The sequence below is a fragment of the Condylura cristata genome, unplaced genomic scaffold (assembly GCF_000260355.1).
Source record: "Condylura cristata isolate star-nosed mole 26May11 unplaced genomic scaffold, ConCri1.0 scaffold00018, whole genome shotgun sequence".
Lineage (NCBI taxonomy): Eukaryota > Metazoa > Chordata > Mammalia > Eulipotyphla > Talpidae > Condylura > Condylura cristata.
Window position 1 is genome coordinate 19049957 of NW_004567119.1, and position 12434 is coordinate 19062390.

Here is a 12434-nt window from a genome sequence, read left to right on the forward strand (position 1 = left end):
GTGATGGCACATGGGTAAATTGGTGGTGACAAGCCCACGGGGATTACAACCAAGATGGAAAAACTGAAAAAATGAAGAATGATGTTTAAAAAAAAAAATCAGTCCCATAAAATCTCAAGTATTGGAAAGTTGTCAAGCTTAAGATGGCAGATATACATTTTCCAAAACTCCAATTTTTGTCTTAAAGCTGAAATGTTATCATGGAAACAAATGATGTTTATTGAGATAAGAGATTTACTGTTCCGTTGAGAAAATGACAGCCAAATATCCAAATCTGAGTAACTTTAGTTTGTTAGTAGTTCTTTCAAGTAAAAATAATGCTCTATTAAAAGAACGGCTAATTCAGCTACAAATGCAAATAACCGCACCAATGCAACCACTATACTCAGGTAGGCAGTAGAAACTTTTTAGGTGTACTTTCCATTTGTCACAAAATGTTTTAACAGACATGTACCAAAAGCTGAGATTCAATAAAACTAATACTTTTTACTCTTTATCAAGGATGTTCTTACCAAACTTGGCTTTTTGTTTTGTTTTGTTTTGTTTTGTTTTGAAACTGCTAGTAGAGTGTAATGAAGGTTACCACGGCTAGTAGTACCGTTTAGTACCAAAGTTTTGGTTTATGCTAAGGTGCCAGTACTTTTACCCACACCATTTTTGTATCTATGGTGCAAATGTCAAAGAGGTTAATATGGTTTTAGTATAACCATGAAAATTTTTGAGCTCACAGGCCTTCCGAAAGAGTTGAGCATTGCTGGATCACACTGCAAAACAATTAATTAAATGACAAATGTTCTGACAATGACTTGCTGACCAGAAAAATGCACAGACTATCCAAGCACACGCTATACAATTTTATGAAAAACTCCTGAAGGTTCACAAAGCCCTGATAGGTCATTTAAAACAACGTCCTAGCTTAAGAATTCCATGAGGTTTAAATTCAGTTAAATGTCCAAGTTGGATTTAATATTTCAAAATTATTACTTCAAAGAAACAATCTACTAGGCATTACCAAAACTATTACTAAGCAAGCTATATACAACCACCTCAAACATCTTCACCTTGGACAGAAAAAGCTCAAGTTTTTAAATAAATGAAATTACATTAAGGAAATGAGATTTTTAATTTTCTAGAGAAGTAAAAATTCAAGGTAAGAATCCCTGCTCCAGAAGTTGCTCACATTACAGTTAATTTAATAATTAATCTTTCTAGATTAGTAACATGCAGTTACGCATTTAAGACATGCTAGCTGCTGTTGATTACTTAAGGTAACTATGCCATGTCTTCTTCGTACTGACTGCAGACTACACAGTAACAACAACCAAATTCAATTATTTTTAACAAATCTAACTTATACACAATACCAGGTCTTTCTTCTCTTTCTTTCTACTAAGGAAGCAAATTGCAAGAACGCTGACCAGTCATTTATAATTTTTATTATGACCCAAGGGAAGGGAAAACATATTATAGTTGAAGATTCTGGTGGAGACATCTATCTCCAACCTGTCAATTATCCTACTTAACAGCGTAAGTAACTTAAAATAGTTAAGGAAACTTTCTTCCTACAACTCAACTAAATATGCAAATAAATGTACAACTACATACTATATGGGAATCCTTTTATTAACTTAATAAATTCCTTACTTTAAACCTAATATTCTGCTTATTCCACAACTTTCAGGATTTGATTTACAAAACCTGTTTATTTTAATAAGCAGAGACAAAAAGTCACTTAGTATTCTTTCAAGTTTGTTATCTCTTATAATTTTTTGTATCAATAACAAAATCAATAGAAAAGGGTCACGCTGGTAGCATAAAAGGGTTAAAGTGCTATCAAAGTTATCACCAGCCACTGCAATATAAGTTCGATCCCCAGTCAGGGAGCTGACCCACATTAGTGCAGTAGATTGCTCCAATTGCATCCACTACTCCCCTCAGCAATGTATTTCAGTAGATCTGTCTGTTCTGCTCTCCATTCTGTTTCTGGTGATTCCTCTCATCCCCTGCACCTCTAACCTAAATCCCAGTACTTGTATGCATAAATCAATACATCTTAAAAAAAAAAAAAAAAGACAAGAAAACAATCAGTAAGAAGTAGTATAATATTAAGAAAAAACAGATACTGCTTAATTTAGGATATCTAAAGAGTATGTTTACACTACCTTAAATGACTAGACTACCACTGGTATTTCTGCCCCCTATAAAATCCGTAAGTCTAAATGCTACCAAAAATAAATAGGTAGCCAAGTCCTGATTGGACCCAAGTTTTAGAAAATCAGGCATCATGCAACAAAACCATTTCCTGTGAAAAGTTTAAAACTGTCAAATATGGAGATGAGGGTAATTATACTTACAACAAAATAATGAACATAAAATTTAATGATACCAAATATTAAAATTATTAATAAAAATGTATACTAAAATAACCACTTCAGTGGCTTGTAATTGTTTTTTAACTAAAAACTACACACTTCACGTTAAGCACATGTAAGTGAATTTTCAACAGTAAAATTTAAACAAATAACATTATTAAAATTGCTACCGCAAAAGAAACACTATGAAAAGGTTTTTATTGTTTCACTTTAAAATGATGAACTCGGTAGTCTAGTTTGTTGATCTTGATTTTTAAACAAAATCAGTATTTCCATTGTCAAGTAACAAAAGGCACCGCAGCAGCACGCCACAAGTTTATAATTTGCTGGGGGTTCATTATACTATTGCACCGACATTGTGTAATTTTTAAATCTCTAAAATAAATTTTCCCCCCAAAATGAACTAGACAAATTCAGGGAGAAAAAGAACTATGTTAAAAAAGGAACAACACTGTAGAATAACAGTGGTTCAGCAGTGAACATCCACATCGTCATAACAATATAAGAACTGATTATAACAACAATGAGGGATGATGGGAAGGCTAATGGCAAGGATTAGGAAAGTCCTTACTAGGGAAGGACTCAACTGGCTATGTCTAAAATTGACAAGAAATAAATGTATTATCACTTTAGTCACAAAAATACATAATTAAACACTAGGGAATTTAAGCTAGAAGAGTTCAAGGTAATTACCTTTAGGCGATGGAGGAGTGATTGGTGAGTGGGTGAGGCAGGAATTGCATTTTTCATTTAAACTCTTCACAGTAATAGTTTTAAAAAACCTTTTTTAATTGTGAAATCTAACAATTGAAGAAAACTAAAAATCACACCAAACATGTCCAGGTCAGTCAGTTATTAAAAACATCTGTACAATCACAGTCAGGCCAAGATCCCCTATCAATCACAATTCTCTCCTAGAGCTTAAAAGTAACCATAAAACCACTTCATAGCTATTCTTTAGAGCTTCCTCAGCTTTGTATGTCTCTAAATCTATGGTTTACTTTTAGTGGGGTTTTTTGCACTTTACATTAGTGAATCAAAGAGTATGTATGAAATACACACATACTATTTCTTAACTGGCTGAGAATTCAGAAACCTTTCAAGACAATCTCCCATAGTCCTTAATTCTGTAACTATCTGTAACTATCACTTACTTCTATAGATTACCCCCCATCTTACAGCGAAATCCTTATAAGGCTTTTACTGTGTGCCACATCTCTGTTTTGTGTATATTTAATCATCAAAACAAGATTATAAAGCCAGGTTTTATAGAGAGGAAAAAAGAAGTGAATTGACTGCTCAAAATCACCCAGCTAATCAGTGATTGCACAGGATTCAAGTCATACAGCCTAGCACCAGAGTCGTGTTTACCTACTCTGTCATGAGTAAGCTGTTAATAAAGCAAAAGTTAAAAGTACCAAATGATAAAATGTTATTACTGCTACCAAGAAGATTAAAATAAAAGCTGGATAAGAGAGCACCCCAACATTAGAGATTCTGTGCCTCACCCTTTTCCCAGACAAGTAACTATATATAGAGAGAGAAACTATTTAGATGGCTGAAGAGACCTGTGCATAGAACCATCCCAATATATGCTGTAAATGTCCTGGAAGGGCCTCACAAAGGCCAGAAGGCAGAGTATTTCATCAAACGTCAAAATTCTTTTTTGTAATGTACTTAAAAAATTAGGAACCTTAAATAACTAAGTCCAGAAAATACTTATTTTTTAATTAAAGCCCCTAGAGCCCAATATCTCAAACAATTTACCTTTCTAATAGTAATAATTTTAGGCTGTTTCTTTCTAACATAGCTTCATGAATCAACAAGATTATAGCATAAGAAACAACAGCTACAACAGCTATCAACTAATTTGGTTCTGTAATTTTACATCTACAATACAGGAATCCCAAGAAGTACTTTACCAAAGTGATAAACATATACTGGTTTGTCTTGTCTCTAGGATGAAAACCCAAGGTATCCCTCTACTATGGAGCTGCACATCATCAATCAGTTATAAAGGCTTCCAAGTAAATAAATCCATGCTTACCAGTACATCTCACTAATGCTACCTTTTCACCAGTTTTCTTTCCCCTTCATGACCTGATGATCACAGTAACATTTCTATTACTTCATTCAACTAATACTGAACAGCTACTGTGAACCAGAAATTGTTCTAAACATAGAAGCTTACGTAGGGCGCACAACATAAAGATACATCAATCCTACACTAAGCTTACATTAGAGGTTTGAGGTAGTAAGCATGATATACAAAATGCTATAAAGGAAGATTTTAAAAATAAGTATTTCCCCTACAAGAGAGATCAATAAAAAGGGTACAGGCATGACTTGAAGGATGGCAGGATTCTGATTAGAGAAGAATGATGGGATGAGTGTAAGGCATTCCAAGGTGGAAAGACCAAAAAAAAGAATGTACAGGGACATGTCTGAAGAACAGAATCCATTCAGCAAGCTCTTGAACCATATCAGCAAACAGAGAAATAGGGGTGATATTGATGAAAAGTCTCATTCTATGTTGAAATATTTTGGACATAGTTCACAATCCTGTGAATACAAGGAGCAAGTGAAAATTTCTCAGGGCTGCATTTAAGATTAACTTAGAAGCAAAACACAAGACAAGAAGCAGAAAATCATTTAGGAAGTTACTGCAACCCTGATGAGATATTGAAAACCCGAGCTAAGTTGAAAATAAGTATAGATAAAGTAAGAGTGGTGTGCCATGACAGCTGACTCCGTGTAGGCGTAGACACAATCTAGAGCCTTTGACGGGAAAGAGACTGAGATGTATTGACAGAAAAAAGACAAACTAAGCTAAAAGTTGAGTTAGATGTAAATGATTTAGAGGTTACAGTCTAAGTCAAAGGGGGAAATATACCAATAATCTTACTGTACTTCAGAAAAGCAAATCTTCCCCTAGTAACTACAACAAACTATTAACATGTGAATTAAATTATGTCCCCCAAAATCCAAATTTTAGCAGGGCATTTTGAAAATAATTTTTATACATATTGCATTACATAGACACCAAAACAAGACTTATGTTTTTACAAATATGCACATCAAGTCTCTGCATATTAAGATGCTAAGAATTTATTGTATATTAAAATAGTATGTAAAATCTCAAAAGAAATTTATTTAAAGAATCAGAATACAACTACTAAGCATTATGCAACTATTAAGTATTAGCAGAAGTGTACCACAATTATCATACAAACCACAAACTATCATTTGTTCAGTTAGGTACCTTTGGAATCATCAATTTCTTCTATATAAATAAAGCCCATGTGATCTTCTGCCTACTGTTTAACAAGTAAACTATGTGTTCCTTCAGAGTAGTGTTTTAGATACTTCATAAGCCAGCACTCAGCATTTAGGATCTTCCCAACAAATCTCTGATAAAGGGAATAAGTGGAATTTAACCAAGGAATATTTTACAAGTATACAGCTTTCCTAATTTGGTGAGTATTACACAACAGCACAGAACTAATGGGCCGATATTTGAGTGCCTACTTCTCAACAGGTAATGAAGTTACAAAATGAGTAACACATGACTCCTCCCTCCAACTTAGGATTTTTCTAAACAAGTACAAACACTATGGGCTTCACTAGAAAACCTTGGTTTGCATGACTTGTGTGAACATTAAAAAATCTCTTAACTTCTTTAAGCTTGTGGTTTCTCATTTGAAAAATAGATGGTGATTCAATGTAGAAAACAAATATGAGAAAGCTAGGTTAAGCACCACACGTATTATATATTACATATACCAGGTAGTGCCCCTACGAGTCATCAAATTTTGATCAGACACTTCACTAAGAATGACAGTGACACAAATCAAAATGTTCAACTGGTTCAAAACAAAACCATTGTCCTACCATCACCTGGAAAAACCCTCAAGACAGACAGTACTTCAGACAGTAGGTCAGAAATAGGATCTTAAGTGGAAGGACAATACAATCTAGAGGAAGGTGATTTATAAATTCAAAGAACTTATTTTAAAATCTGAGTTTTGCCAGAAAATTGCTACTAGAATCCAAGACACAGAAAACTATTAAAATTCATACTTTATTTTTAAATAATGATATAATGCAACTACTTTTGGTAAGTAGTGCATCCACTACCACTTCAGACAATTTCAGATGAACTACAGAGAAACTTTTGAAACACCTCAATAATTTGGGGGCTAGGAGGGGACAAGCACTTCAACTGCTCAAATCCAGGTTCTAACTGTACAGTAAGTTCCCCTAAAAGACAAGCTATATAACATATCATTGCTATTTTCTTACCCACTTAAATTAACCCTTACAAGACAATAAAATGCATCATTTGAGTCAGCCATTTCTTCATAGAACACGCAAATCAACACCATACTCTCAAGTGGGCACATTCAAAGAAAGCTAAATCTTCTCTCAAAAGTAACAGATGTAGTCAAGAATATTTTTAAGTGGTGACTCTACTTCTTCCAAATTAATCATGTAAAAACAATGCGCAAATATAAAGGCAACACTATTTGTACGTGAAATTTATATAGCAAAGTAAACCTCAACATATGGAACTTAGATTTTCCTTGTAACAATTTTATACACCTATATTCATACATGTGATATATGTATGTACATAATCACATCATCAGTGGCCCTTTCATTTAAATGAGGGGGAAATAAAAAAAAAACACAGCATTAGTAATAAAAGGGGTGTGAGACTATTTGCCAGACAGGTGACTTTTGAAATTATTCTTTCTTTGTTCAGACAACAAAAAATGTTTAATAAGCTATAACCCCTTCAGCTGCAAGCAAATCCATAACTAATCCAGATTTCAAAAAGATTCCATATTCAGACTTTGCATCATTAACTGCTTTCTTACCTTCTGCTACATCATCATCTACTGCTCCTTTCACCTGAGAAAAACACCACTGAATATCATTCCCTCCTCCAGCTCCTGGAAAAAGAAAACATACCAATTAAAACCAAGTTCTATTCATGTTTACTCTCGTAAACACAGAGATGGTATCCATGGTTGGCATGATACTAATAGCCTAGTACTACTGCCCACACATAGAACCACCAACCCAGAGCACTAATTTGGAAAAAGGTTACCCCCCCCATAGTTGGTATTGCCCTATTTTAAAAAAGGGGCAAAAAAAGGTTGCAGGTATGAAATATTTAAAGGTATATACTCTCATTAAGAGTGTACATGTGTTCAAAACTTTCCTTCCATTTTCCCTCCCCCCCCAAACACAACAAAGTCTTACATTCAAGCAAGACCTACCAGAAAAAAGGAAAAAAAGTTTACAAAAGTTAAGAGAGTTTTCCAAAAGTTTACAAAAGCAATAATGAGGTTAAACTACCATAAAACACAGAACGAAGAAAAAACTTCAGGAACATTACTGCCTGCCTGGGTGCGGAGTAATGATTCATATGCACCCTATCACCAAAGCGCAAATACAGCAAACACAACACTCACCACCCATTTCTTTGCATTCATTACCAGTAAATCACTGGCTCAAACAGAGAGGAAAAGATGCTAACATGAATGCTGGTAAAAAGACTGTCAAAGGAAGTTCCTTTTATCTCTCCTTCCCTTCACCTCAGTATCTAAAGAACCTTGCAAAGAATTCTGCTAATATGTCATCTCTTGTGCGAACAATTTTCTTTTGATTAAGCAAGGGCAAAGAGCAACTTGTTTACAGCAAACCATAAGTAAATCCAACATGTTAACTTTTTAATGGTTTAATTATTTATCTAAATATTTTTAAAGTACAGAAGATTGATTTAGTCTCTGAATGTTTCTCTTCCAAGCACTAAGAGGGTAATGTACTGGGATCTATGGAGAATGAAAATTAATCTAGACCTAGAACTGAGTGTATTATATGAAGGAAGACATTTAGCAATACCAAAACATACAAAAATAATTCTCAAAGCAATTACCTTTCTGTTTTTCACCTCCGTTCCTTGCTAAATATTCCAACCTGGTTTTCTCTATGCATGCATCCTTCCCCCCCGCACCTCCCCAAGCTCTTACCTAAATCTCTCTCCCCTTGGCTATTTATATCTCTGAACTCCACAACTATTTTAACTAACTCTTTGAAAGCCTTTTGGGAAAAAGACATCTGCACAAAAGCTAACATGCAAAAAGGAAAGTTTAAATTACATTTTTCATGCAACTGGATGTATTAAAGGCCTTGCACTCTTGGGACGTAAAGGGGAAGGAACGAAAGGGTGAGGGTTCAAGACAAAAAATTTCAGGCTTATCGACTCGAAATTATACGTACATATATGTCCCCATTGTATTTTAACTTGTAAAGCACTCTTTCTTCTTGGTGCAAAACATATACGTATAAACACCCAAGAAGGCTTGCAGCAGGAAGAAAAATAGAAATTAAATGAAGGAAAATCCGCAAAAAAGCCGGCGGTGGGGGGGGGCGCGGAGGTTAAACTGGGCTCCAAGGCAGTAGGGACAAATCTGCACTCGCCCCCACCCCGCCCCACCCACGCCTTACCCCACAGCTCGCCGGCACACACCCCACCCCCACCCATGCCAAGGTTCCAGCCCTCATTTTAAAAGCCATTTCGCTCTCACCGCGACCACTCGCTTCACCCGAACCCTCCCCACCCCCACCCCACCCCACTTGACCAATTCCCTGAAATCCGAGGGGCACCCTGTGGCTCTACGAAAGGCACAGGCGGTCGCTAGGGGGTGATGGAAGGAGGAAGAAGGAAGCGGTGTCTTGTCAGTAGACGAGGGTGATTTCTCCTTTACCTGCCATGTTGCGCTGCAAATGGTGACCCTGCTGGGTTCCTCGGGGTCTCTGCTTCCTGTGCTCACCCCCCTCACCTGGGGATGGGGGGGTAGAGAGGGCGGATGGCGGCGGATGGCACCTGCGGGGGGAGGGGGCGGGGGTCGGGGGAGAAGGAAGGAGGGGCGAGCCGATCAGCCAGCAGGATGGTGGATTTCACTCTGGGGCTTCCCCGCTCTTGCTCTTTCTCCAGCAGCGGCGGCGGCGGCGGCGGCAGGGGCAGGCGACTACACTTTCAAAATGGCGCCGGCTGGCCTAGCCAGTGACGTCACCTGGAGGCGGAGCCCCGGGCTGGGCCGGAGGGGCGGGGCGAGGGCTGAGCCGGAGAGCAGAGGGGAAGGGGCGGAGAGAGACCGGGCGGGCTCCTGGCCACGCCCCTTCCTCCGCCGCCCCGCCCTCTGCGGCCCGGCCGGCGGGCCCTGCGCCGCGCCCTGGCACGCGAGCTGTTTGGTGTGGTTTCGTACCGCGCTACCTCCGTTCACTGCACCGGGCCGCGATCCTGCTGCACATCCCGGTGCCTCAGGCCCTGCGGCCAGGCACGGCACACCGGGTTAGTTGTCCAGTTAACGTGCTCCCTCGCAGCGATTCGTGAGGTCTTGTGTCTCATTAGAGAAGGTCGGCGGCATTGCTACTTAAAATAGTGACACTGTGGGTTACCCCTGAGGCCAATAAAATAAGAGGAGGGTGGTGCACAATCCCTGGTAGGCCAAGGTGAAAGTTCGCGAATCTGAGAAGGGCATAGCTGGGCTCTTTCCAGCTGGGTGAATAAAATTACCTTCGCGCTGCGCTGGTCCCAGGAAGTGAGGTGACAGGCTTTAGCGACCGAAAGCCGGCAAGCGTGGCTTCTGAGCTGAAGGCTAGCTGGCTGGTAGCAGATGATGGCAGGAACAGCAGTTACGAGCTGCACTCTGAAGCCAGGCCGCCAGAAGCTCACTGCACGCTTGAGATGAGTGTAACAATCCTACTTTGTAGGATTGTTTGGAAGATTAAATGACTTAATTTGAGTACATGGCAAATGTGTTAGCTGCAGTTATTATTACATTTGTATTGACAGCATCTTCAGTAAAGTTAAGAGGTATAGGAAAGAAATAGGAAATGCTGCAGGGAGGCAGTCTCTCCATAGGCACACTTTAAACATCTCACTTTAATCACCACGATACGCCGGGAAGAAGCGTGCACATTTTCCACGGGCGAAATACCTACAATAACATCCAGGCTTTGACCTCGCAGTTTAAAGGAATAATAAAGCGTTCGAAGACATTCACGATATTTACACCTCTTCTTCCACCTCTTCTTCCGCTCCACTTTTTGCCTTATTTTTGATCTTCAGAACCATTCATTAGAAAGCAAGTTTGAGAGTTTCTCATGGCCGAACCTCTGCACCAACGTATTGTTATTCCTCCATTCCCGCATTAATATCTCTCATTTTAGCAATAAGCAAATCAAGCTAAAAATGTATCCTGTATCTTTCACCTACCTATACAAACAAGTACAAAAGCTTAACGCTTTGCATGCTACGTTTAGTTCTATGCTGGCTGATTTCATACATGTATTCCTCTGGATGTGGCTTTGTTTCCCTTTTCACTCTCTGCCCTTGTTAGATAGTTCAGTCCTAGATTCTTCAGGGAGAGTCTTCACCTTAACCAAACTAAGAAAGAGAGAGAGGGAATAGAGCATTAAACCACTCTATGCTAGTCATTTTTCTTTTTTATGCTTCAATTTTTGCCATGTGTAAGATTTGTATCTTCACTCAACCTGAAAAATGATTTGGTCTACATAAATGATTTGTTCTTAGAAGGCAATAAAGCTTGCCTAGAAACGGGGATAGTTACAACAAGCATTGACATAGCCCTGATGATGTGCAGGGTGCTATTCTGGGAACATCACACAGAGACTTGAAGGCCCTACCTGCCTATGGAATGAGCTTAGATGGGTCTAATAAGCAAGGAACGCGGCCACTGGGTATTTGAGCACTTTTTGACCCTGAGAACACTACAGGTTTCTTCTTTTTCTTCTGTCTCTTGGGAAGAGACTATGCCAAAGTCCAGGTTGTTTTGTTCCATATCCCCACCCGCCCTTACATTGTGAACTTACATTGTGTACACTAGAACTTCTGTTGCTACCATTTCAGTTTTTATTCAAGGTCCTTAATGATTCCCGTGTTACCAAATTCTGTGGTCACTTATTTGCTTTGATCTCTCCCTGCTTTCCAACATTTGAAGCCACTGACTATGCCATCTTTACCGAGAGAGAGCTGCCTCTTTTTTTCTTGAAACATCCTCGGCCACGTCCTCCAACCTTTCTAGCCAGCCCTTCCGGTTGCTTTCCCTGGATCTTCCCCCCACAAACTACCCTCTAACGATTAGGGCAATCTGTCCCCCTGGTCTCTATCCTGGGTGCCGTTCTCTAACCGCACACTCTCTGGGCAGCCTCATTTAGTATTTACAGAGGTTTGTTGATGTAAATACCATATATATACTAGTGACTATTAAATCTCCCTTCCAGCCTGTCACCTGTCACTCTGAAACTGCAGACACAGACACCTCTACTTGCTAACTTGACATTCATTCAGATGCCCCATCAGCATTTCAAATAAGCCCCATCAGGACATAAGCCCTCCATACCTTAACCTATGCATCTCTTACCCTTTAACTTTCCATTCATCCCAATCCCCCCCAACATTCCCACAGGATTGCCCTTCTTTTTTACCTTAGCAAGTAAAACTCTTTCTGATTCTTAAAAAACCAATTCAGATGTTACTGCCTCCAGGGAAACTTCTCTGATATTTTTTCCTATTTTCTAACCACCTTTAGCTGGGTTGAGAGCCCTTTCAAAATATCTCCATAAAATGTTAGGCATTTTCTACCAGATGGTTTCACTCATAGCAGGAGTATAAAGGACCAGGGAGAAAATAATAATAATAATGAACAACTACATACCAGAGACATTTTTACAGAGGTAGAGTAGAGAATGGGATTAAAAAGTGGGGTTGGGGCCCTCCCTGGTGGCGCAGCGGGTTAGAGCACTGCACTGAGAAACTAAAGCCGCTTCCGCATGAGTTCGATTCCCGCCTGCCCCGGAGGTGACCACATGGCGCGGCAGACCTCTCCTGGCCCGCCCGCTGCTCCCCTCAGCAGTGTACTTCTTCGATTTGCCTGTTCTGCTTCCTGCTCTGTCTCTGGTGAATCCTCTCACCCTCCGCATCTCTGGCCTGTACCCCAGTTCTGTATGAATAAATAAATAAATCTT

The 12434-nt window shown here is 39.1% G+C and overlaps 1 protein-coding gene across 2 annotated transcripts in view; it reads right to left on the minus strand.

Moving 5' to 3' along the window:
* The window catches only part of PPP2R2A (protein phosphatase 2, regulatory subunit B, alpha), a 63563-nt gene extending 54104 nt beyond the window's left edge, over window positions 1–9459 (minus strand). The window contains exons 1-2 of one of the 2 annotated variants that reach the window (XM_004685381.2): window positions 9149–9459; window positions 7253–7327 (exon numbers count right to left, since the gene is read on the minus strand). In XM_004685381.2, coding sequence (XP_004685438.1) covers window positions 7253–7327; window positions 9149–9155 — 82 coding nt within the window. In that variant the 5' untranslated portion in view covers window positions 9156–9459. The remainder of the gene's footprint in view (window positions 1–7252; window positions 7328–9148) is intronic. The other variant, XM_012726932.1, reaches the window with a different exon arrangement.
* Window positions 9460–12434: the final 2975 nt, after the last annotated feature.